At 32.9% G+C, this 27,584-nt stretch overlaps 3 protein-coding genes and 1 long non-coding RNA gene across 36 annotated transcripts in view; all 4 read left to right on the forward strand.

The window, feature by feature from the left end:
• Positions 1 to 27,584, forward strand: part of LOC102606833 (probable sugar phosphate/phosphate translocator At1g06470) — a 49,555-nt gene that overhangs the window by 7,317 nt on the left and 14,654 nt on the right. The window contains exons 8-13 of one of the 20 annotated variants that reach the window (XR_008052305.1): positions 20,069 to 20,081; positions 20,532 to 20,716; positions 20,919 to 21,005; positions 21,631 to 21,725; positions 22,755 to 22,985; positions 23,066 to 23,485. The exons of 2 other annotated variants lie outside the window; for them this stretch is intronic. Coding sequence is in view for 12 of the 18 variants with exons in the window: in XM_052434780.1 (XP_052290740.1) it covers positions 20,532 to 20,716; positions 20,919 to 21,020 (287 nt within the window). In the remaining 6 variants the exon portion in view is untranslated. 17 more of the 20 variants (XR_008052303.1, XR_008052302.1, XR_008052301.1 and 14 more) reach the window with 17 other exon arrangements.
• LOC127900239 (uncharacterized) lies at positions 3,680 to 6,922 on the forward strand. Its single transcript, XR_008052308.1, has 5 exons — positions 3,680 to 3,909; positions 5,472 to 5,565; positions 5,688 to 5,733; positions 5,888 to 6,096; positions 6,606 to 6,922. It is a non-coding gene; the product is annotated as an uncharacterized LOC127900239 (long non-coding RNA).
• Positions 15,809 to 19,927, forward strand: LOC102609162 (G-type lectin S-receptor-like serine/threonine-protein kinase SD2-5). Of its 14 annotated transcripts, none has more exons than XR_008052294.1 (4): positions 15,809 to 18,536; positions 18,694 to 18,748; positions 18,838 to 19,159; positions 19,827 to 19,927. XR_008052294.1 is itself a non-coding variant. In XM_006492205.4 (2 exons), exon 1 carries the CDS (start codon positions 15,985 to 15,987, stop codon positions 18,520 to 18,522), a length of 2,538 nt encoding a protein of 845 aa, XP_006492268.2. In that variant the 5' UTR covers positions 15,809 to 15,984; the 3' UTR covers positions 18,523 to 18,536; positions 19,827 to 19,927. The 14 variants fall into 14 exon arrangements, 2 of the variants coding, with proteins under 2 accessions (XP_006492268.2, XP_052290725.1); XR_008052295.1 differs by having other exon boundaries at positions 18,882 to 19,159; XR_008052298.1 differs by having other exon boundaries at positions 18,943 to 19,159.
• LOC102608576 (G-type lectin S-receptor-like serine/threonine-protein kinase SD2-5) lies at positions 23,954 to 26,667 on the forward strand. Its single transcript, XM_052434766.1, has 2 exons — positions 23,954 to 24,159; positions 24,337 to 26,667. The coding sequence occupies exons 1-2, from the start codon at positions 24,013 to 24,015 to the stop codon at positions 26,548 to 26,550; spliced, it is 2,361 nt and encodes a 786-aa protein (XP_052290726.1). The 5' UTR covers positions 23,954 to 24,012; the 3' UTR covers positions 26,551 to 26,667.

Raw genomic sequence — 27,584 nt, forward strand, 5'->3', positions numbered from 1 at the left:
ATGTGCCCTAGTCATTGAAGTTTGATAAAATTTAAGAATATGATAATGACATTTCTCGAAATTCAAGAAAGCTTCCCAATGGTCATTATGTGTCATTATAAATGGGATCAACCAACTTATAATTGCCTTGTCCTGTTGCTATCAGTTAGCAATGAGAATTGATATTTTGCCAGCTCATCCAGCTAAATTTTGTCAGTCCTTTGCTCCTCACTTACCAAATTTGACATGTATTGATTGCATTTGTTTGTGGATCTCTTGAATAATATTTTGGTTTTTGATGTTTCTTCCTGACATATTAAAAATATTGGAATTTTAAGAGTCTCTCTAGTCTCTGAGATTATGGATCAGAAAAGCATCTGTATTCAACATTAGTTGTGGAACAATTTACGGGCAGAATGATAAAGCTCAACTTTAAGTTACCTAATCTTAACGCCTGATTTCTGCTGTGTGCTTCTTGTCAACTTTTTCCTAATCTGGGTTTTGATATTGATTGTTAATCTTTTTTATCCTTTTTCAGATACCAAAAGCTTCAGGCAGGTCATGCAAATGAAGATGGCATGCTGGGATCACGTGAAACAAATGCTTCTGCAAAATATGTTATTCTAGAGGAGATTGATGATCTAGATGAGGGCACTTGAAGTTTCTAGTAATCACATGATTTGAATTTTGATAATCTTGTGTAAGCCTCTTGCTGAACCTTCTCCCCTAAAAACATTGGACATCTATGCAGTTTGGGGTGGAACCTTAGGTTGATGCAATGGTTTGATTTGGTATTTATCAGTGGTCCAAGTTTGTGTAATGATCCATTGATTTACATTTGATTATCAGGTTATCAGCCAAAGAAATCCGTGGCATCAGTAGTAACTGGTCTCAAGTTTGCGGTACTTAGCAAATCTTATTTTTGGCTGAGCTTCGGCCTTGATTTTTTCTGCGCCCTCAAGCAGGTCAGTGGCAGAAACGTACAGGGTGTGTACAAAATCAGGGGTTTAGCAAATACATTTTGGCAAGCGGAATTGAGTGAAGACTGAAGAAGCCCGTTCATGTGGGAAGTTTACCTCAAGCTTTTTACTAGTGGGTCTTGTCTAAGATACATATTTCCGAAATGCATACTCTACGGTCATTTTGTCGGTCGTTGATTTGTTGTTTAGTTTAGACATTGAGAATGCAAGTGGCGAAGCAAGCTGTAATCGATTGAACGCTTTATTTTGACTTGTTCAATGCTTCAAATATATTATTTCACTTTTTGAGGACTTTTATGGTCATCTTTTGATAAATTTGTAGGCTCCCGCTAAGTTGCAGGTATTGTTGGTAACAGCCAACTGAGCTGAACTGTTAGATTTGATGATAGAAATCCAACGGTGATAATAGATTGTCAAAATAAAAGTGCAACCGGATGAAAAGGTTTTATAAAAAGAAATCAACTTGCTTCTTTTCTTCCTATCTCTCTCTCCACGCTAGCGGACTATTTTTTGATTTGCCACAGAAATGTAGCAAAAATTTGGAATTATGCACAAACTTTTCACACCCAAAATTATGTTTGAAAAATTCCCACAGGAAATTGTTAAGGTTATTAATGATGATGTCAAAATTTCTTTGTCCCGAAAGATTGTCCACTGTAAGCATAAGTTTGTGTTGAAGAATGATTGTTTATAATGAAATAATTATTTCATACGTACAAGAGTTAATAATAATTCCTATCCATCAGTTTGCACTGCTGGTATAACGAGCCATGTACAGGTTTCTCCTAGTCGAAATCTAGCATCGGTTTTTCTCTTTCCCTCTCTTTGGTATTAGAGCACCTCTTTTGTTCTTATTTTAAATATTTTTTATATGAGTAATTACAAGACATACTTCATTTGTTGCATGATATTTTTCTACAATTGCTAATTTTGACCAAAATCTTGACAGTTATTATAAAAATCCTTTTACTGTATTAGAAAAAAACACTGATAGTTGGATAGACAACAACCCTTTCTGAGAAATTTTAGAAAGTGCTTTACAAATTGTAGAAAACGAATTAAATAGAATTAGTATTGAACAAGTATTTTTAGACACTTTAATAGAAGAAAGATTAGGCAGTTTAAAGCTCCCAGTAGATTACACATCTCCTTTACCACCTAAAATAGAAAGAAAAATAAATATTACACATTACACTTTCACAAATTTACCAGTATTTAATTTTAGAAGAAATAATTTGCAATATTATAATATAAATGAAAAAATAGATTATTAGACAAATACGAGAATTTAGCATTAAAAATTAGGAATAAGTTAGAAGATCTAGAAAATTAGTTTATGAATTTTCAATGATTAGATTATTTAGACTTAGAAATTAGCCATCATAAAAAGTAAAAATTAAATTTGACAGAAGGAATAAAAATTAGTTGTAATATCGATTACTTAGAAAACCAATATAAACATATTCCACACACTAGTAATAGTCAACAAAATTTTATAGTAGATTTATTAATTAATTTAGGACAACATCTAGAAGTCAATATAGAAAGGCTAAAAGAGTTAGTACTAGGACTAGGCAAATTCTACGAGACAAGTAATATAAATACATTAAGAAGAAATTTAGATTTCATTAAAGATTTACTAAAAGATTTTAATAGTCAAGTTAAAAGATTCCCTAGCAAGAAAGAAATAGTAGATTTAATTCAATTATTAGACATAAAAACACTTAATCCCGTAGAATTAGAAATTAAACAAATAGTAGAAAGTTTAAAATTAGAGATAGAAAATATTAAATTTACACAATGAGACTTACAAATTCAATTAGATGCAATAAAAATAAGAGTTAGTGAATGAGTTTAGAAAAAATATTAATAGAATCGTTAGCAGAATTAAAAAGAGAAATTTCACATTTAAATCCAGTAGGTTATAGCTATAGAGAATTTAGTCAGGAGAGTAACAATATTCAACAAGCACAAGCTAGCACAATAGTCAAAATCAATAATAGACTAAAAGACTTAGACAATAGGTTTAATAGATTATAAAGTAATTTTCAAACCGTTAGAAAAAACAAAGAATCTGTATCTCACCTAGAACTTAGCAGCAATTTAGATAACATAGACAAAGAACTAGAAGCATTAACAAACCATGTACAAAAATTAAATTTAAGAGAACCAGTCTTAACATGTAGGACAATAGACATTAAAGATATTTTAGGACCAAAAGTAATATTAAAAAGTAATGGATCTAGTAAGAAACAGTAGAGTAGACGTACACATGACAGAAAGAATTAGAAGGTCGCTCTCATTTTCTAGTAAAGGTAAAGAAATAATAGAAAGAACCACTACTAGAAAAATGGTCTTTTGTGACACTTGTCTTCTGACACTTTATTATAAAGTATCAGTAATTACATGTATTTAGGGCATTTTCCGTGTTTAACAGATAAGTATCACAAATTATTAATACTACGGTGTCAATAAATCAAATATCACAGATTCGTGACACTAAAGTATTAGTAGTTAAAAAAATAAAATTTTAATTTTGTATCTACTAATAATCGAACTGAAGACCTCTAAGCCATAACCTTTTTATTTTAACCGCTATACCACTCGGCCACAAATTGCATTTTTGAACTTATAAATTAATAAATAAATAAATATTATAACTTAAAACCTAAAACCTAAAAATCTTTCATGTTCTGTGTGAAACCTAAAACCTAAAAATTTTTGTTAAAGTAAAAAATCTATCTCACGGCCGCCGAAGCTTTCTTCCTTCTCTCTCCTTCCCTCTCTCTCGCTCTCTTTCTCTCTCTAACAATGATCTACCTTGAAAGCCGCCTTTGTCAAAACCTTGAAACCCGTCGTCCTTAAGCTAAAATATCCCTGAAAAGAACCCAAAAAGTGCTGTGAAGAATTTGGGCAAAGCTAAGGTTTGAAAGTCCGAATCAGTGTTGTGGTAACTCTTTGTCTCATTCTCTATTCTCATTGTTTAAGTATTTATCTGTTAATTGATTGATGTTTATTGAGTGCAAATGAGAGCTTGCACTTGTTTGGAAATCTAGCCATCTAGGGTTTTTGTTGCTTATAATCTAATTTATTGTTTAATAAAATAAATAAAACGCAGCTTTATTATAGGTGGAATTCAGTTTATTAAGTGAAAGAATGATTACAATCGGTGATTATGGATTTAGGTTGAATGCAATTTGTTAATTAAAAGAATAATGGCAATCGACAATCATGGGTTTAGTATGTATTATATATTTCGTTTAATGGTGTGTATGAAAACCCAAACCTAAAATTTTCTTAAGTAAAAATCTCCATTCTCCCTAACGAAATTATGCTGAAAATTTGAGGATTGATAGACTGTTGTTGTGAACTTGGTTGTTTCCGAACTTGACTAAATGACTTTCAATTGATTTGAAAGTTTGATTAAACTAAGTTTAAATGAGAACATTTTAATTCTAGAAATTTTGGAATGAATTGGGTTTATATTTGATTTTGAATGGATTTCTCAATATGGTTGGTTGTTGTCCAATTTTATTAGAAATTACATATGTACCATGTTTGATATTGTAAACGTATAGTCTAACAGAGTTAGAATAAGCTGAAATTCGGATAAACTACACTTCTATTTGCATACTTCGAATATGGAAAATTTTATTTTGATTGAACTTGTAATTTATTTTTAATGATTTTTCAAACTCTGCTGTCTCTGCAGTAACTTCTTTTGACAGAACTGTTCATTAATTTTTGATCCTATCAAACACCAGTCTAATGATATCGGAATAGCCTCAAATTTTAATATATTGTTGACTTATATGTCCACTTAAAATCTGGAAAGTATTATTTTGATATATTTAGTATTTTAAATTTAATATATATTCAAACACCTGCTGCTACTTTTACAATTTCATATGCAATTTTGACAGAACTGTTCATTAATCTTTGATCCTATCAAACACCAGTCTAATGATATCGGAATAGCCTCAAATTTTAATATGTTGTTGAATTATATGTCCACTTAAAATCTGGAAAGTATTATTCTGATATATTTAGTATTTTAAATTTAATATATATTCAAACACCTGCTGCTACTTTTACAGTTTCATATGCAATTTGGACAGAATTATTCATTAATGTTTGATCCTATCAAACACCAGCCTAATGATATCAGAATAGCCTCAAATTTTAATATGTTGTTGACTTATATGTCCACTTAAAATCTGGAAAGTATCATTATGATATATTTAGTATTTTAAATTTAATATATATTCAAACATCTGCTGCTACTTTTACAGTTTCATATGCAATTTTAACTTATATAGTTTTATCATGTGAGAAGCAAATGTAGAGTTGTCCAAATGACTTGGAAATTTGATTTGTGGTGCATTGACATGTCTAATTATGTTTTGTTCATAGCATTCCAAATTAAATTAAAGAAAATCTTAAATTCAAGCTGTCAACGTTTCCTATTAAATCTGATTAGTGATAAATCTACTAACTTGCAGTGCTTTTCAGGGAAAAAAATGTGTCAACATTGTGAATTGCAACGAGAGAAGACAGTACCAAAGGCATAAATCTTTTTTCATTATATTTGGGACTATTCTTAAAGGTTAGTCTTTTCCTTTTTTTCTTTTTTATTTAAGGTAATCATATTCTTTTTAATTTTACTTACAATCAATTTGGCGTTGTTATACAACTCGCACCAACCAATCAATTTATTAATGTGACTAGATGGAAGATTGCCATATGTGGGGAATATATGAAGTCAAGACTAAAGGTACAGCCAATTGTCTCATTTTTCAGAGTTATAATTGTGCGGCTTATACACTTGCTTTTTTCTTTGCCATTTTGCTTTTGATATGAAATGAGTTTGTTTCTTTTCTTCTTTTCTTTACACTCTTATTATCTTCGTTGGGCATATATTTTAACAGACATGCTCTTGTGGAATGGCTTGCAATTTTATCCACTGTTTCCGCAACCCTGGCGGAGACTATGAATGGGCTGATTGGGATAAACCACCTCCAAGATATTGGGTGAAAAAGATGGCTGCGTTATTTGGTTATTCTGATGAATCTGGGACTTGGAATCAAGAACGCTAAGGACAAACGAGGAACAAGATAGATTCAACTAATGCCGACAGGTATGCTTTTATTACTAGTCATAGACACTAAAAACTGTACTTGGTATATATGAACTCTTGTTTATTTAATTCACTTTCTGTTATTTGAATTTTTTAGTTTAAACTTCCATGTTTGACCGATGATTTTGAGAGGTTTCTTCATAGTATCGTTCTCTTCATTTGTGTTTTCTTTAAGTCTCCTAACTCGGTTTTCTTAGAAGCAATGAATAATGAAAAGATGTTCTTTCAATGCAAGATTTAAAGAAAGTTCTTCTGTTGGTTTTTTGGTCTATTGTTCGAGTTTAAAACCCACTTTCAAAAATGTATGATTAGTATGTGGCGTAATGACCATGTTGCAAGCATGGCAAGAAAATAATTAGATTCAACAAGAAGCCTTTGGTGATGTAGCATTGCAATCTTATGTACAAGGGATGATGATCCAAACTATGATCAAATTTCATTATTTAATGTATTTACTACTGATGTTAGAAATCTTCTGGTTATTTATGGTTTTGTAATTTCTTATGCAGGCATCAATACAGAAGGTCTAGATCAAGGGAGGCTGATCGTGTGAAAAGTGGTTCTGGCAGAAGCCATGATGATGAACGTCAATTGTTCATGAAACAACTTGGAGTCGGAGGCGCTCCAATTATCACAGTGAAAGCAGAAGTGATGAGGCTAATTCTGATGGAAGTTGGTCAGATAGGGACAGAGACTAATTTTTATGTATTGAATTTGGATTATTTAGTTATGAGAGTAGGATATCTCATATTTTGGCTATTGAAGTTCAATTTGTAATATATACTAATAATATTTAAATGTGAAATGAAAGATTTTGTGATATAAATCAATTTCTTTTTGTTATTTTGTGGTGCTTTTAATTTTACAAATAAATCAATAGGCAATGATCCAATTTAATTTTTTATTTTTTTAAAAATAAATTAACTAGTGATACCATGGTAACAGTAATCATAGACACTAATAAAATATCAATAACTACTAATACTATGGTGTCATAATATCGGTGATACTGTAGTAATAGTAATCACTGACACCACTTACAAGTGTCACTATTTTTCTGACTCCCAGATTACTGACACAATTAACAAGTGTCAGTAAAAGTAATTTCTGACACTATTCTAAAGTCAGTAAAGACCATTTTTCTAGTAGTGAACATAAGATATAATTAACGAACAGGATTCCGATAAATTATTAGAAAAAGGTTTCGAGCAAATTAAACGGAAAAAAATTATATAATGAAGGTTTAAATTCAAAATTAAATAATAGTTTATATATTTACACAGATGAAACAAAATTATTAGTAGTAAATAGAGAAAAATTAACTTTAATTAGTCCAGTAGGAAGAGATTATCTTAGAAAGCAGAATTATACAAACATATACACATGGGAATAATAATCATAGGCATACTCAGTCAAGCTAGAGAGGGACTAGACACAAAAGCACATTTATATTTATATGATAGTAGATTTTATGATCACGAGCAAGCCCAAATAGCTAGTGCAGAAGTAGATTTAAAAAATAAAGTAGCAGTAGTAGGATGCATACCCAATATAGATATAGACATAAATGAATTTGGTAAACATATTAAATTAAGTGTACAAACTAAAGGATATAAAATGAATACAAAATATAAAAACCTTAGAATTAAAACATTTTTTTCTAGGAAAATTATACAATAAATATCATAAGAAATTAAGATTTGAAAGTAAAATATTGTAGATTGTTTTAAAAGTCAGTACATCAAAATTATAGTACCTAAAAAATTAACGTACCTAAAAAATTAACCAGTAGCAAATTAAATGGTTTAGAATGGATATTACCTAAATTAAAACAAGATGGAATGCTAGAAGTACCAGAGACTAGTTATACTTATATGAATAGACAAAATCAAGTTACACAAAGATTTAGTAATTATAGATAGAGAAGTAATCTAGAATTATAAGAAAATGAAGAAGAGATAGAAATTAATATGGCAATAATAGACAATTTAGACATAGATAAACAAAAAACATTAATTAGTAATAGAGATAAAATTATAGACTTAATATTTAGTGAACCTAAAAAATATTTAGATGAAGAATTATTTGAAGAACTATGTAATAATGATGAATTAACAGACAAAGATATAGACAGAGAATTAATAAAAAAAATTTAGATTTTAAAAATTTAGAAATAGATGAAATTTATTACTTAGAACATGCAGATGAAATATTAGTAGGAGAAGAAGACAAAAAACCAAAAGTAGGAAAAAGTAGCCATAAACCGGTATTAGAACCTATAGTAGAACCATCCAATGTAGAAACTTACTTAGACAAACGAGGAATCCCAGAAACTAATGAAAAATACACAGAAGCCGAAAGAGTATTTAAAACTAAAACAAAATTAGAAAATTGGAAAACTATGCCACAAGCTAGAGATTTATTAGTACTAGAATTAGAAGACCATAAACCTAGTCAATGGAAACAAGTATTTAACCCGTGGAAATGTAATTTACTTAGACATTCTATGGAAGCATTAGCAATAATAATAGACCCAAATTATAAATTAATATATTTAGAAAGTACTTTAGGAAGTAGAGAAAGACAAATATATTTAGGATGGAGAGAATGGATGAAGAAAAAAAATTAGAAGAATTAGACAATTTTGATACAAATATTACAGTAATTAGTTTGATTGATTTAATGAAAAAAATAGTACTAGGAGTAGATGAAAAAGACGATGTAATTAAACAGATTAAAGATATTAGAAATTTATAACAATTAAAAATTTGTGACTTAAGATATTTTGATGAATATGCTAATTATTTTTATAAATATTGGAGTGAAAGAGGTAGACCATTTGATGAAGACTTATTATTAAAATTCGTAGACAAATTACCAGGCAAGATAGGAGAAAAATTACACAACGAATTAATTAATTGGTTTAAAACTAAACAAACACAAAGAATTAATTATTATGCTATATGATTACCAGTAATAGAATACGTTAGAGGTAAAATTAGAGAATATTGTGAAGAAGAAAAACATAGACACCAGTTAAAATTACGATTTAGAAAAATGTATATAGATATGATAGAAGTACCAATGTTAGGATGTAATTATCCTAATTACTGTAAACATAAGAAATAGAGAAAGCATAGGAAGAAATATAGTCAAAATAAGTCACCTTATAGACATAATAGTATAAAATTTTATAAAAAGAAATTCTTTAAATATCATAATAATAAACAAAAAGTCAAGACGGCATTCAAAAAAGGTAAACGTATATACAAAAGGAATAAACTTGTAAATGTTCTTTATGTGGAAAAGGACACATTAAACAAAATTGCCTAGAAAACAAAAAAGTTAATCAATTAGAATTAGATAATTATAATATAGAAGAAGAAATTTTAGATATAGAAGAAATTCTTAATATAGATCAATTATCCGATAGCGACAGTAGATGTATAGTCAGTAATAGTGAATCTGACACTAGTAGTAATTCAAGCTTAGAATTAGAATCACACATAGAACCAGAAATAGACATTAATGTTCTAGAAACTTTTACTTCATTCTTTGGTAAAAATTCTACAAATTGTAATAAAAAATTTGAATTAGGATATAGAAACACAGACACAGGAAAAATCTTTTGTAATAGTTGTAAAGATAAATAACCTATAGAAGATGAAACAATAGAAATAAATAGAGTAGACATCGAATTAATAAATAGAGATGTAGAATTATTGTTTAAAAAAGAAATTGTTTATACTAAAGCACACAAGCGCAAATAAATGTATAATACATGATAGCTTGGTACCCAAAGAAAATAGAAACAAACTTAGAAACCCTGTAAACATTAGACAATTTAATTGAGAATTAATGCAAATTACATAATGTATAAATAACATACCAATAAGAATAAATGGTGAAACACATGTTTTGCCACAAACATTTATTTCAAACCAAAAAGTAGAATATAAATTTATTTTAGGATTAAATTTTATATTAGGAAATAATGGTAGTATACTAATAACTCCAAATGGAGTAAATTTCTTTAAAAAGTCAACATTCATTCAACCTAAATATGAAACACATATCTTACCATATGAAAAGAAAACTTTAGTAGTATAAAAAGAATTAGACATAGAATTTTTTTATTCTTTATTAGAAGAAGAAAAAGATGTAGCCAGCCGTAGTGGACTAGAATTAAACAATGATGAAGTAGAAACCTTAGACAATGAGGAAATAGACAACTATTTAGAAGACATATTAAATGTAGAAAAAGAAGTAGAGTGTTTAGAATGTCAAAAATGGCCGGAAGAAATTAGAAAAAATGTAGAAGAATTAGAAAAGTTAGAAATAATAGGAAACAACCCAATTAGAAAAGATAATAAAGAAATATATAAATTAGAAATCATTAATTCAGATATAACAGTAAAATCACAAGATTTAGCTTATAGTTTGGAAGATAGAAAAGAGTTTAAAATGCATATAGAGGAATTATTAGAATTAAAAGTTATTAGAAGTAGTACCAATAGACATAGGAGCCCTGCATTTATTGTAAATAACCATAGTGAACAAAAACGAGGAAGAAGTAGAATGGTAATAAACTATAAAAGATTAAATGATAATACTTCAGACAATAGTTATAAAATACCTAATAAAGATGAGCTAGTAAATTGTATACAGAATGCTAAATATTTTTCTAAATTTGATTGTAAAAGTTAAAGATGGCCAATGGGCCGAGCGGCATGTGGCACGGCACAGGCACGTGGGCCGTGCCGAGCGGCATGTGGCACGGCACAGGCACGTGGGCCGTGCCGAGCCTAGAATTTTAGGCACGTGGGCCTTAAAGCACGGCACGATTAGAGATGAGCCAAAGCACGGCACGCGAAAAAGCACGTAATAAGCACGGTTCGTTGGTGGGCTAGCATGTGGCCCGTGAGCCATTAATAGCACGTGGGCCAAAATATATCTAAGTAAATTTTTTTAACAAAAAGTAAATATAAAATGTTATGAAATTAAAGTAAAATATCTTGAAATTAAATGTTTTAATATATTTTTTAGCATAGACTTTTAAAAATTAATTTAAATCATTAAATCTTAGTTTAAATAAATATTCTAATTTTTTATGTTTATAATTTATTAAATGAATAAGTAAATATCATGATTTTAATAAATAAAATTATAAATATCATAATTTTATTTATGATATTTATTTAATTATTTATTTATGTTTATAATTTATTAAATGAATAAGTAAATAACTAAATATCATGATTTTAATAAATAAAATTATAAATATCATAAATTTATAAATTATAAATAAAAAATAAATTTTTTTAAAAAATTAATAATAAAATATTTTTCATATTAATATTAAATCATAACTTGTAAGTTGTGACCTATGATTTGTTATATTAATGTTTCGTAGTTATGACTTATTGTAATGATTATTCGAGGATTGTATTTTTAATTTTAATTAATTATTATTATGATCTATGGAATTAAATTTAATTAAATTTATGTATTGTTGTGTTATGAATTATGATTGATTATTGTGAAATAAAATATATAGTTGTGAAATTGTGATAAACTAATAATAAAATGTTAATTGCTCTCTTAATAAAAATTAATATGATTATGATTATGAATATTATTATTATTATTATTATTATTATTACTATTATTATTATGATGTTGGTGGGCTTAAAAAAGCACGTCAGACACGTGAGCTTGAATAAAGCACGCCAGACACGTGGACTTTTTTAAGCACGAAAAAAAAAAAGTTGGTGGGCTTTTTTCGGGCTCAACTAAAAAAAGGTAGGCACGACACAGCCCATTGACCATAGTTAGTAAAAGTGGATTTTGACAAATAAGAGTCCACGAAGAATCTGTTCAATTGACAACTTTTAATTGTTCAGAAGGACATTTTGAGTGGTTAGTTATACCGTTTGGACTTAAAAACGCTCCACAAGTATTTCAAGTTAGAATGGATAGAATATTAAAACCTTATTCAAAATTTTGTATAGTTTACATAGATGATATTTTAGTGTTTAACCAGAATAAATTTATGCATATTACCCATTTAAATAAAATTTTAGATTGCTTTAAAAATAATAATATAGTTTTCTAAAAAGAAAATAGAATTATTAAAACAAAAAATATATTTTTTAGGATTAACGATAGACAGAGGAACAATAGAATTACAACCACACATAGTCAGCAAAATATTAGAATTTCCAGACAAAATAGAAGATACAAAAGAATTACAAAAATTTTTAGGACTATTAAATTATAGTAGAAAATTTATGCCAAATCTCATTACATTAATAAGACCCTTATATAATAAATTCAGTAAAAATGGACAAAAATATTTTAATAGTGAAGATATAAAATTAATTCAAAAACTTAAAGAAATAGTTAAAAATCTCAAACCCTTAGCATTACCAATAGACGGTTATTATAAAATCATATAGACAGATGCCAGTAGTTTAGGATGGGCAGGAATATTAATACAAAAACCTAATAAAGATAGCTCTAAAGATAAGGAAGAAATAAAGATGTATACTAGCGGAAAATTTACAAAACAGAAGGTAGAAAATCTAGCACAAAATTAGAAATTTTATGAATAATAAATTCTTTAAATTCATTTCATTTGTATATACAAAATGATAAATTTACAATTAGAACTTATTGCAATAATATTATAGAATTCTATAAAAAGTACAAAAGAAAAACTTTGAAAAGAAAAATTCTTTTATTAGTAAGAGATGGATATATTTTTTAGAAGTAATAACAGGTAAATGATACAAAGCAAAATTTGAACATATAGTAGGTAAAGATAATACATTAGCAGACATTCTTTTATGACTAATAAATCAATGATTATTTTGTAGGAATGGACCGATATATGAATTTCGGTCCAATCAAGCTTAGACAATTCCCATCAGGAACAAATTTAAGTTTTAAAAGTAAATTTCAGTTATCAGATAGTCAACAATGCATATTAGATAATTTATGGTGTGCTAATAGCCCACAAGATAAACTAAAAGTAGCCAATGCACTCATGCATTATTTTAGACAAATTAATGAACGCGTAAACAGTAATCATTTGCATTTTTCGTATTAGTTAGCGGTAGACAACTAGGAATTTATAGTCAGTGGAGAGAGGTAGTTGATTTGAAGATCAATTATCCTGATCCATATGCTAAAGGTTTTTACACATTTCATGAAGCCATAGAATATGCTAGACGTGAAATAGGACCGAATTATCATGTTAGTCAGTTGATAAATCCTTTAAACAATGCATCAACAACTTCATCTAGACAGTCAAATAATCCCTTAGATAGTGCATCAATAGCCTCATCATCATCATCATCCATACAATTTTGTAATCATTGTGAAGTCATGGCACGAACAATTAAAAAGCTTAATGAGACTAGATATCATTTAGACAATATATTAGAAGGATGTAGACAAAAAATACTTGCATTGGAAAATGCTAAAGAAGAATTAATTAGACAAAATATTATATTACAAAATAAATATCAAATTTTGTTAGTAGACCATCAAAAAACCCAAAGCACCCATAAAACCCAAAAAATGCTTACACTAAAACAACCATTAAATAAATTATTCGATCATACCCCAGCCAGAATAAAATACAACAACTTTCATTTTTTCTTGGTGATGCAGTAGACACAGTAAAAGAAAAAGTTATAGAAAACCTGTGTACGTATTTGATTACTTTTGCCAATCAATTGTTTGATAGCCAGTTAAATTTCTTACTTGAATTTGGACCCAGCTGGTCAGAATTAAATAACATTATTGCACTTAGACATAATTTTCCTATAATTTCTTTTGATTACTCCCTAGCCAAAACCATAGACAATGAAGACATCTTGTACAAAGCCCTTAGCTTTGAAATGATACGAACCATTTATATTTTTAGCCAAGACAGGTTTAAATTCTTTCCACCAACCTTAAACAGAGCCTTAGCCATTATAAGCAAAGCACCATTAGTAATCAATTTTAATTCTACACCACCCAGACCTCAAATAATTAATAAAACCAAAACCAATGTCATATTACTAGCCTACCATGTCATTTTTATTTGCGAAGGAGCCAAGAAGTACAGACGAAGATTTTATCAAGACAGGCCCAATTTCTCTGCAAATGATTTATATCGAAGAACTCATGAAATGACATCCTTCTATGAATGGTTACATACTCATGACAGGATCATTGCTCAAGCAGAACACTACACAATCATCGCCCAAAAGCATGTTGTCTGTGAGTAGTTACTCATTCCTTCACTACAAATCAAAGTTGATAATCTACAGAAACGTGAAGAATACTTGGAGGCGCTAGATGAAATAAATGACATGTCATTATTGGGACATGAATCTGAAGCTATGAGTCATCAATCTTTGGATGAGGATATAGTTGAAGCCGTTGATGAAATGATGGAGCGATAGGAGACACCATTAAAAACAAAGTAGTCAGCAGTAGCCAAAGTCAGTGTAAAGTCAAAATAGCCAGAGTCACGTGATTTTATAGATAACCCTTACTCACTACTCGATAAAGGAAAAACTGTAAAAACACCTTTTTCATTTTGTCTTTTCTTACCGACAGTGAGTCATCACTAAAAATAGTAGCCAGTTACTATTTGTAGACAGTGAGTCACTATAAAAGTACTAGTTAGCCAGTTTGTACTTTTTAAATTAATCGTTGGCTTTTCGCCACATGTAAAGAGTCATTTTCTGCTTTTGTCTTTTGTAATCAAAATCAATAATAGTCCAAAAGTCTAGAGTTGTATATAAAGACTTTCAAGTCTATGTAAAGGTAGAGTCGGAAAAAAGAGTCGTGAATACGCTAACAAGCAAGCATTCAACTTGTACTCAAAATCAATATCAATAAAATTTTCTTTTTTAAACACTTTGCAATTTTTTTAGACAGCAACTAGCGAGCAAGCAAGTAAGTAGTTTTACTCTTTACTTTTATTTAACTTTCGGGTTCAAAAGTCTAGCCTAGTTAACAAAAGTAGAAATTATATTTAAAGCATTAACAAAAGGTTGTCCTTGTTATCATTCAGGAGCAAAGAATTTCTGGAGGGAAAGTTTTTAATGAAAATTAAGGTTTTTATTTTTGAAAAAAATAATAAGAACTTAGTAAAAGTTTTTGCTGATTTTCTAAAAGTTTCTTTTTAAACACTGTCTCCGTTGGCCCGTTTAGTCGTTAATGTGTTGAGAATGCATTTTTGGGTGTTAGTCAGGAGTTGAAAGTGTGTTTGATATGCATGTTTTCAGAAGCAGTTTAAATAAACTTTGAAAGGCCAGTTTTTGGCAAAGCAGCTTCCGCAATTTTCATAAAACTTTTTTGAGATTACTCTGTATATAGGTGGGAAACCAAAGAGACGAAAAGAGAAAAACGGACGCTAGGTTCCGACTAGGAGAAAGCTGTACGTGACTTGTTATACCAGTAGTGAAAACAAATCTAATTCTCATTCGAGTTGCCCATCAGAATAAATATCGCTGGTTCCCAGTGGGTGGATGGGTCATGAGTGTGTCGGTTAGGAGCGGAACAAACCAATCTTAACTGGAGGGGCTAAAGAATTTTTTCAAACTTATAAAATAAGTATTTTATTAATATATATTTACTTCAATAAAAAATATTAAATATTGATTTTTTTTTAAAGGGCCCATGTAATCCCTTAATAGATCCGCCCCTGGTGTTGGTGGTTGGACGGTACAGAATAGACCCAAGAAGAATGCAGGGTTGACTTCTGTCCCTTGAATAAATTTTTTGAATCGAGCTCTTATTTTATCATTGAAATACTCTGCAAGTGAAAAAAATCCTGCAGTCTCCTTTCCAAATCATTCCGCATTGCATTCTTCATTGTCGGCGATGAGTGTTAGCGGGAACTGGTGTTCTGTTCTTTTCTTTCTGATTTTCTCTACGCCATTTTCTTGCTTGGTTGATGCCCAAAGGTTTGATTATCCGACAGCGAACCTCTCTACTTCATGGACCAACCACCCGTCAGCTTCTCACTCGGTAGCTTTCAGTGACGGATCAGCGGTGACAGCCATCCTTCTTAGGGGAACCCTTGGCCCCAGATATGCATGTGGCTTCTTCTGCAATGGCACCTGTGACTCTTATCTATTTGCTGTTTTCATAGTTCAGACCAATAGTGTCTCCAATATCGTTTCTCCAGCTTTCGGATTTCCACATGTAGTCTGGTCTGCTAATCGTAACAATCCTGTTCGAATAAACGCAACCTTAGAACTCACTTCAGATGGGAACTTGGTCTTGCAAGATGCTGACGGAGCTATTGCTTGGTCGACGAATACCAGTGGTAAATCTGTTGTGGGCTTAAACTTGACAGACATGGGCAACCTCGTACTCTTCGACAAGAATAAAGCAGCCGTTTGGCAATCTTTCGATCATCCAACGGACTCGCTGGTTCCTGGCCAAAAATTGTTGGAAGGGAAGAAACTTACAGCTAGTGTTTCAACCACGAATTGGACGGATGGAGGTTTGCTTTCACTTTCTGTCACTAACGAAGGATTATTTGCTTTCATAGAGTCTAATAATACTTCAGTACCGTATTATAAATTACTCACAGCCTCAAAAACAAGTAAGGAACCAAGCCATGCTAGATATCTGAATCGAAGCTTAGCTTTGTTCATAAATACCTCCGAACCAAGGGAACCAGATGGGGAAGTTTTTCTTCATCCAGCATTATTATTCCCGGGACAGTACATGAGATTGTGGCCTGATGGACATTTAAGAGTTTACGAGTGGCAACAATATAATGGGTGGACAGTAGTGGGAGATCTATTGACAGGTATTTTTGGGGAATGCGGTTATCCTCTGGTTTGTGGCAAGTATAGCATCTGCTCTGGGGGGCAATGCAGTTGTCCTGCAACCTATTTCAAGCCATTAAATGAAAGACAGCCTGCCCTTGGGTGCTCCCAGATTACTCCCTTATCGTGTGAAGCTTCGCAAGATCATAGTTTTGTTGAACTCAATGATGTCACTTACTTCGCGTTTAGCTCATTTAGCTCAGACCTTACGAATACAGATCCGGAGACATGCAAACAAGCCTGTTTAAATAATTGCTCTTGCAAAGCTGCTCTTTTTCAGCGTGGTTTGAACTCTTCTGCTGGAGATTGCTACTTACCATCTGAAATCTTTTCAATGATGAATAATGAGAAGGAAAGGACTCATTATAACTCAACTGCTTACATTAAGGTTCAAAACTTGCCAGTGCCAGGTGCAAGTCCTGGAGGAAAGGAGACGAGCCACAGAAAAAGAATAATGGGGTTCATCCTTGGATCTTTCTTTGGTTTATTAGTTCTAATTGGTATCTTGATCTTTTTCTTTGGGAAGAAAAAGGGGGCTGATGAAATTGAGGAAGATTGTTTAGATCAAGTGCCAGGACTACCCAAAAGATTCTCATTTGAAGAGTTGAAAGTCATGACAGACAATTTCAGAAAGATACTGGGTAAGGGGGGTTTTGGCTCAGTCTTTGAGGGGACACAAACTGATGGCACAAAAGTTGCAGTGAAACGTCTCGAAGGAATTGGTGAAATCAATAAATCTTTCTTAGCAGAGGTGAAGACAATTGGAAGCATTCACCATCTGAACTTGTTGAGGTTGATAGGGTTTTGTGCTGAGAAATCTCAAAACCTTCTTGTTTATGAATACATGCCGAATGGATCTCTAGATAGGTGGCTTTTCCAGAGATCAGATGAGTTTATGCTTGACTGGCAGCAAAGAAAGAAGATCATCCTTGATATTGCCAAGGGACTAACCTATCTCCATGCAGATTGCAGGCAGAAGATACTCCACTTGGATATCAAGCCCCAAAATATTCTGCTAGATGACAACTTCAATGCCAAAGTTGCTGATTTTGGTTTGTCGAAATTGATTGACCGGGACCAGAGCCAAGTTGTGACAACCATGAGAGGAACTCCAGGCTATTTGGCTCCTGAATGGCTTAGCTCAGTAATTACAGAAAAAGTAGATATCTATAGCTTTGGAGTTGTGATGTTGGAGATATTGTGTGGCCGGAAAGTTTTTGACCGCTCTCAGCCTGAGGAGGAAGACATGTATTTGCTAAGCATATTCAATAAGAAGGCAGAGGAGGACAAATTGTCTGATCTGGTAGATAGACACAGTAACGATATGCAATCAAATGAAGAAGAAGTAGTGAATATGATGAAGGTAGCTGCATGGTGTCTGGAAAGTGATTTTGTAAAGAGACCTTCCATGTCAATGGTAGTTAAGGTTTTGGAGGATGTTACAGAGTTTGAGCATAACCTCCATTATAACTTGGTTCATCTACCAACTACAGCAGCATTAACAAACGTTGATCGTAGAGAAGAAAATGATAAACCCATTACTCAATTGTTGCCTTCAGTTTTGTCAGGGCCAAGATGACAGACGGCTAGCAGGTATACATACCATTTTTCCATTCTTGATTAGCATTAATAATGTTTACCAACAACTTTTGTTTTTGGACTTGAAAAAGAAATCCAATTGGGCTTTACCAGCAACTTTCAGCATCTTTCTTGAAAAAAATAAAAAACAATTGGCCCCAAATTTTTGTAGGGTTATTCGTGGATACAAACCGGAATAAAAGAAACTTTAAATCTTTGATAAGAATGTAAGTTTCATTATCGATTTATTATGCAAATTTAAATTCGTGGACCAATAACTGCAGGAACCTTCTAACGTACGTATGTGCTAATTCAGAAATTCGTGGCAAGTCTCAGTAGTAATTAATCTCAAATTTGCAGTATCTGGCGAATCTTATCATTGACTGATCTTTGGCCCTGATCTTTTCTGCTTCTCAAGCAGATGAGTGGCAGAAACAAGAAGAGGGTGCCTACAACATTAAACTTTTGCCAAGCAAAATTAAGCGAAGAAGTCCAATCTTATGGGAAGTTAACTCAAGCTTTTACTAGTGGATCTTCTGTAAGATAAATACTTCCGAAAAATGGATGTTCTACAGTGATTTTGTCGTCTACATTTGTTGTTTAGACGCTGAGAATGTCTGTCTTTAGATATTGCGAATGTAAGTGGGGGAGGCAAAGCAAGCTGCATTACATTGAACGCTTTATTTTGATTTGTTCAATGCTTCAATATATATATATATATAATAGGTCTAAAATGTTGCTTAATAAAGAGCATTAAATAGTATCTTTATTATAATATTTACCTACTGGTTATTTGTTAGTGAAACAAGGAGTTGGGGAAATTTTGTTTTTTGGAAACAAAGAGATCCCACTATAATGAAGAGTATGCCAAAACTTAAGCTCTTGGGTCGAGTGGTAACAGAGCAATTTTAGTCTCACTTTTTATGACCTCTCTTGTTGTGTTAGGAGGGTATGGCTAATTTTTGGATGAATATAATTATCATGAGGACATATTGCAGAGGTTGAATATAATCGTCATGAAGACATATTGCACCTAAGATTAAGAATATAATGTAGGAAGCTTTTGCAAAGACTGTCCATAGCTTATATACTGCACCCTGAGTCCTTAAATAATCAAATCTCTAGTTAAACGCTCGTAAAAGTTTGACTTCTATGTGGCAAGGCTTCAAGTGTATTCTATCTCACCCTTTTCTTTGATGTGGGATCTCTCTTTGATTAAACTTATTGCCATTTTCAAGGTTTTATAATTTCTCCAATATAAAACTTTTGTATTTTGTTGTGATCATATATCACTTCATATTCCAGTTGCGAAGTAGACAGAGTTTGAGTTTTGGGGATTTCTTTTTGTTATGCTTGCTGCTGTCATGTCTGGATTTCGTTGGTGCATGACTCAAATTCTTCTACAGGTATGGTTTAGTTGTATTCCTGATATACATGGTTTATGGAATTTGTGTAACTTAAACCCAATTTTTTTTTCGTACCTGACTTTATTTTTTTGTTTGGATTTCAATACGATGGTCCATGGCGAAATAAAAATGGATGTAAAGAAAGCAAATTACGGTAGGTACTTATTCTTTTTCTTTTATTTCATTTGAATTTTAGCCAATCTCAACTGCTACTAGATTTTATCTACTGCCATAAGTATCTGCAAGCATGCTTTGCACATATTAGATTTTCATGGACCGCTGTAAGCATCTGCAAGTGTGTGTAACATGTATGTTCCTCAGAATTTACTGTAGATAATGATGATACATAGAAATACTGTTTATTGGACCTTTTCTTATGAGCTTGAGCTTTTGGAATTAATAGTCTTTTAATATGGTATCATTCTGCTTTTTTCTAAGCTAGCCAGCACTTATTGATGAACAAATTTTGCTCTTGGTAAAAAGCTTGAGTCTCTGGTGAACAAACTTATACATTACATTTCTTTCCTAGATGCTTTGCCTTAGTTTTTATACCATTATTTCTAATCAATCACTAAGAAGTGTTTTCTTTATTTTTTGTTTTTAGGTCTTAAAAATCCACTTACCTTGATGAGCTATGTGGCACCAATTATGGCGCTGGTGACTGCTCTTCTTCCTCTATTGCTGGATCCATGGCATGAATTCAAAAGGAATAATTATTTCAATAACTCATGGCATGTCACTCGGAGTTTGTTGCTGATGCTTTCCGGCGGAGCTTTGGCCTTTTTCATGGTAAGAATTGATGTCGAACAAAAGGATTGGGGGGAAGATACATTTACATGCTTTTCGTGTTGCATATTGAGTATGCTTGGTCTGAGTTTCATGGTCTCCAAAAGAAATTAATACATTTACATGCTTTTCATGTTGCATATTGAGTACACTTGATCTGAGTTTCATGGTCCCCAAAAGAACTAACTTGTTTCTCTTGTTACAGGTTTTGACGGAATTTGTACTTGTCTCGGTAACAAGTGCTGTCACTGTTCAAATTGCAGGTGTTGTCAAGGAGGCTGTTACCATATTGGTAAAACTTTTCTAGGGTAGTTCGGCTTTCTAGATTATTTTGGTAAAATGTTGGCCATTGTATGTGCTTTATTGTTTGTTCTATCTTACTTTCTAGTCGTTACCTTGTGAAATCCTTTAGTTACAATACCGTTCTGTTTGAAACATTAAATATTCAAACTCTCCTATTAGATAAGATAAATACCCTGTTTGTCATGAGCTGCAATTATTCATGATTATGGCTATTGTCTTAAAATATTTTTTATGGTCTGAGCCGTCTTTTGTAACTTTTAATTGTGATCTGTAATTACATTTAGATTTTTGTTTGAGGATGTTTAATGCATCTATAGATGTAAGAATCACGCTTTGATTGTTTTACTAGTTTTATTGTCACAGTGTAGGCTGTGTAGCTCTCTCCTGCATAGACGGACACTGTGCTTTGATTGTTTTACTAGTTTTATTGTCGCAATGTAGCTGTCTCCTGCATAGACAGACACCGTATAGAATTAAACCCTAGTCTTATGTTTTCTTATTGTGTTTTTTCATTTGGTTAGTTATTTTATTAATAATTACAAATATAAAAAACATGAATGGCTACACAGTATAAGGACTCTCAAAGGATTCTACTTCAATATGTAAATGTACAGGTTGCAGTGTTTTACTTCCATGATGAGTTCAGTTGGCTGAAGGGGTTTGGTCTCTTCACAATCCTGGTTGGTGTCAGTTTATTCAATTGGTACAAGTAAGTCATTAGTTATTGTAGTTTTGAACTATTATTGTATGTTTCTTCTCTTTTTCTTTTTTCCTTTTTTTTCTGTGTTAACTGATTTTGTTGTTGTCTTTTTTTTTTCAACTATTATTTGGCTGTTAGATTATTGCTTAGTGTGTAGTGGCCAAATGTGGATTGTGTGATGCAGAATACATAAGTATCCAGTTCATTGCTAATAATCTTAAAACTTCCTCTCATCAAAGAGTCCAATTAAACGGGACAAAATGTAATTGTAGAACTTTTGGACTGGACAAATTTCCCATGACTAGCCTTTGCTTTTGGCTGTTTGCATGAGAAGGATGTTCCTTTAACTTGCATGTTTTCCATGTTAAATACCCTTCTATAACATTAAACACTAAAGCTTGGTTGATGTCCAACAGATGTTATATGTCAGATTTGCGAACATTCTGGTGGTGAGCTTTAATCTTATCTGTGAACGGTTAGCCTGCTGCACAAAATTGGATCATTATACAAAGGTTCCACATTATGTGCCCTAGTTATTGAAGTTTGATAAAATTTAAGAATATGATAATGACATTTCTCGAAATTCAAGAAAGCTTCCCAATGGTCATTATGTGTCATTATAAATGGGATCAACCAACTTATAATTGCCTTGTCCTGTTGCTATCAGTTAGCAATGAGAATTGATATTTTACCGGCTCATCCAGCTAAATTTTGTCAGTCCTTTGCTCCTCACTTACCAAATTTGACATGTATTGATTGCATTTGTTTGTGGATCTCTTGAATAATATTTTGGTTTTTGATGTTTCTTCCTGACATATTAAAAATATTGGAATTTTAGAGTCTCTCTAGTCTCTGAGATTATGGATCAGAAAAGCATCTGTATTCAACATTAGTTGTGGAACAATTTACGGGCAGAATGATAAAGCTCAACTTTAAGTTACCTAATCTTAACGCCTGATTTCTGCTGTGTGCTTCTTGTCAACTTTTTCCTAATCTGGGTTTTGTTATTGATTGTTACTCTGTTTTATCCTTTTTCAGATACCAAAAGCTTCAGGCAGGTCATGCAAATGAAGATGGCATGCTGGGATCACGTGAAACAAATGCTTCTGCAAAATATGTTATTCTAGAGGAGATTGATGATCTAGATGAGGGCACTTGAAGTTTCTAGTAATCACATGATTTGAATTTTGATAATCTTGTGAAAGCCTCTTGCTGAACCTTCTCCCCTAAAAACATTGGACATCTATGCAGTTTGGGGTGGAACCTTAGGTTGATGCAATGGTTTGATTTGGTATTTATCAGTGGTCCAAGTTTGTGTAATGATCCATTGATTTACATTTGATTATCAGGTTATCAGCCAAAGAAATCCGTGGCATCAGTAGTAACTGGTCTCAAGTTTGCGGTACTTAGCAAATCTTATTTTTGGCTGAGCTTCGGCTTGATTTTTTCTGCTCCTCAAGCAGGTCAGTGGCAGAAACGTACAGGGTGTGTACAAAATCAGGGGTTTAGCAAATACATTTTGGCAAGCGGAATTGAGTGAAGACTGAAGAAGCCCGTTCATGTGGGAAGTTTACCTCAAGCTTTTTACTAGTGGGTCTTGTGTCAGATACATATTTTCGAAATGCATACTCTACGGTCATTTTGTCGGTCTTTGATTTGTTGTTTAGTTTAGACATTGAGAATGCAAGTGGCGAAGCAAGCTGTAATCGATTGAACGCTTTATTTTGACTTGTTCAATGCTTCAAATATATTATTTCACTTTTTGAGGACTTTTATGGTCATCCTTTGATAAATTGTATTGTACTCCCTTCATTGGTTTTATGCTACCAGGCACCGACTCTGTGGACTTTTACGCTACCACGGGAAAACAGAAATGAAAAAACAAACTTTTTTGTAGAACATTAAAATATGAATACAAAAATGGTAAAGAGAGAGAAAGATAAAAAAAGGTGTATTGAACTGGAGCAAAATTTCCTCATCTTTCACTCGTTTCATTTTTCTCTGTCTTTAGCATCATCATTAATATAAATATCCTTTTTCTTATTCTTATGCCTATCTTTTAATAAAATACGTCAATGGGCCCTGGCCCAGTGGGTGGATGAGTCATAAGCGTGTCGGTGGGACCGGTGGGTGGATGATACAGAATAGAGCTAACGAGACTGCAGGGTTGACTTCTGTACCTTAAATAAGTTTTTTCAGTCAATCCTTATTTTATCATTGAAATTCTCTGCAAAGTGAAAAAAATCCTGCAGTCTCCTTTACAAATCATTCCGTATTGCACTCTTCGTTGTCGGCGATGAGTGTTAGCCGGAACCGGTGTTCTGTTCTTTTCTTTCTTATTTTCTCTGCACCATTTTCTTGCTTGGTTGATGCCCAAAGTTTTGATTATCCGACAGCGAACCTCTCTACTTCATGGACCAACGGCCCATCAGCTTCTGACTCGGTAGGTTTCACTGACGGATCAGCGGTGACAGCCATCCTTCTTAGGGGAACCCTTGGCCCCACATATGCATGTGGCTTCTTCTGCAACGGCACCTGTGACTCTTATCTATTTGCTGTTTTCATAGTTCAGGCCAATGATGCTTCCTTAATCGAATATGACAATATCGATTTTCCACAGGTTGTCTGGTCTGCTAATCGTAACAATCCTGTTCGAATAAACGCAACCTTAGAACTCACTTCAGATGGGAACTTGGTCTTGCAAGATGCTGACGGAGCTATTGCTTGGTCGACGAATACCAGTGGTAAATCTGTTGTGGGCTTAAACTTGACAGACATGGGCAACCTCGTACTTTTTGACAAGAATAATGGGGCCGTTTGGCAATCTTTCGATCATCCAACGGACTCGCTGGTTCCTGGCCAAAAATTGTTGGAAGGGAAGAAACTTACAGCTAGTGTTTCAACCACGAATTGGACGGATGGAGGATTGTTTTCACTTTCTGTCACTAACGAAGGATTATTTGCTTTCACAGAGTCTAATAATACTTCAATACGGTATTATGAATTAGTCAAAGCCACAAAAACAAGTAAGGAACCAAGCCTTGCTAGATATCTGAATGGAAGCTTAGCTTTCTTCATAAATTCCTCCGAACCAAGGGAACCAGATGGGGCAGTTCCTGTTCCTCCAGCATCGTCATCCCCGGGACAGTACATGAGATTGTGGCCTGATGGACATTTAAGAGTTTACGAGTGGCAAGCATCGATAGGGTGGACAGAAGTGGCCGATCTATTGACAGGTTATCTTGGGGAATGCGGTTATCCTCTGGTTTGCGGCAAGTATGGCATCTGCTCTCAGGGACAATGCAGTTGTCCTGAAACCTATTTCAAGGCATTAAATGATAGAAAGCCTGCCCTTGGGTGCTCCCCGATTACTCCCCTATCATGCGAAGCTTCGCAAGATCATAGTTTTGTTGAACTCAATGATGTCGCTTACTTCACGTTTAGCTCACCTAGCTCAGACCTTACGAATACAGATCCAGAGACATGCAAACAAGCCTGTTTAAAGAATTGCTCGTGCAAAGCTGCTCTTTTTCTGTATGGTTTGAACCCTTCTCGTGGAGATTGCTACTTACCATCTGAACTCTTTTCAATGATGAATAATGAGAAGGAAAAGACTCATTATAACTCAACTGTTTACATTAAGGTTCAAAACTTTTCAATGCCAGGTGCAAGTCCAGGAGGAAAGGAGACGAGCCACAGAAAAAGAATAATGGGGTTCATCCTTGGATCTTTCTTTGGTTTATTAGTTCTAATTGGTATCTTGATCTTTTTCTTTGGGAAGAAAAAGGGGGCTGATGAAATTGAGGAAGATTGTTTAGATCAAGTGCCAGGACTACCCAAAAGATTCTCATTTGAAGAGTTGAAAGTCATGACAGACAATTTCAGAAAGATACTGGGTAAGGGGGGTTTTGGCTCAGTCTTTGAGGGGACACAAACTGATGGCACAAAAGTTGCAGTGAAACGTCTCGAAGGAATTGGTGAAATCAATAAATCTTTCTTAGCAGAGGTGAAGACAATTGGAAGCATTCACCATCTGAACTTGTTGAGGTTGATAGGGTTTTGTGCTGAGAAATCTCAAAACCTTCTTGTTTATGAATACATGCCGAATGGATCTCTAGATAGGTGGCTTTTCCAGAGATCAGATGAGTTTATGCTTGACTGGCAGCAAAGAAAGAAGATCATCCTTGATATTGCCAAGGGACTAACCTATCTCCATGAAGATTGCAGGCAGAAGATACTCCACTTGGATATCAAGCCCCAAAATATTCTGCTAGATGACAACTTTAATGCCAAAGTTGCTGATTTTGGTTTGTCGAAATTGATTGACCGGGACCAGAGCCAAGTTGTGACAACCATGAAAGGAACTCCAGGCTATTTGGCTCCTGAATGGCTTAGCTCAGTAATTACAGAAAAAGTAGATATCTACAGCTTTGGAGTTGTGATGTTGGAGATATTGTGTGGCCGGAAAGTTTTTGACCGCTCTCAGCCTGAGGAGGAAGACATGTATTTGCTGAGCATATTCAAGAAGAAGGCAGAGGAGGACAAATTGTCTGATCTGGTGGATAAACACAGTAACGATATGCAATCAAATGGAGAAGAAGTAGTGAATATGATGAAGGTGGCTGCATGGTGTCTGGAAAGTGATTTTGCAAAGAGACCTTCCATGTCAATGGTAGTTAAGGTTTTGGAGGGCGTTACAGAGTTTGATCATAACCTCCATTATAACTCCGTTCGCCTGCCATCTACGGCAGCACTAGCAAACGTTGATCATAGGGAAGAAAATGACAAATCCACTACTCAATTGTTGCCTTCAATTTTGTCGGGGCCAAGGTGACAGACGATTAGCAAGTATACATACCACATATCCATTCATTATTAGCATTAATAATGCTTACCATCAACTTTTGTTTTTAGATTTGAAAAAGAAAACTAATTGGGCTTTACCGACGAACTCTCAGCATCTTTCTTAAAAAATTGGCGCCAAAGTTTTGTAGGGTTATTTGTGGATACAATCTGGAATGAAAGAAACTTCAAATCTTTGATAAGAATGTAAATCTCGTAATTGATTTATTATGCAAATTTTAAATTCGCGGATCAAATAACTGCAAGCAACCATCTAAGGTACATATGTGCAAATTCAGAAATCCGTGGCAAGTATCAGTAGTAATGGGTCTCAAATTTGCAGTATCTCGCGAATCTTATCATTGACTGAGCTTTGGCCCTGATCTTTTCTGCTTCTCAATCAGATCAGTGGCAGAAACAAGAAGAGGGTGCCTGCAACATTAGGGTTTACCAAATACATTTTGCCAAGCAAAATTGAGCGAAGAAGTCCAATCTTATGGGAAGTTACCTGAAGCTTTTACTAGTGGGTCTTCTGTAAGATGCACAGTTGCGAAATGCATGACTACACTGATTTCGTCAGTCTCTAATTTGTTGTTTAGACACTGAGAATATCAGTCTTTAGACATTGAGAATGTGAGTGGGGAGGCGAAGCAAGCTGCGTTGCATTGAACGCTTTATTTTGATTGGTTCAATGCTTTAAAAAAAAAACTTTTATTTTCCAAGACTTTTATGGTCATTTTTGATAACTTACTTTTTTATTACTTTTTTTTAATTACTAAAAAAATTTTGGGATTATGTAAATCAGGTCTATCATAACATAGTTTAAATATCTATTTCCACTGATATTAAAAAAACAAAAGAACTACTCCGCTGATATTGGTAGAGAAATATCTATCCCTAAATTTTATAATTAAAAAGTGAGAAAAATACCCAAAATAATTATTTAAGTGGAAGGTGAATAGAATTCCAAGTATATAATTAATGAAAGAGTAGAATCTTTGAGTGTGTGTCGGGACTCGAGTTGAG

This window comes from Citrus sinensis, chromosome 2, assembly GCF_022201045.2.
Source record: "Citrus sinensis cultivar Valencia sweet orange chromosome 2, DVS_A1.0, whole genome shotgun sequence".
NCBI classification, from domain to species: Eukaryota; Viridiplantae; Streptophyta; class Magnoliopsida; order Sapindales; family Rutaceae; genus Citrus; species Citrus sinensis.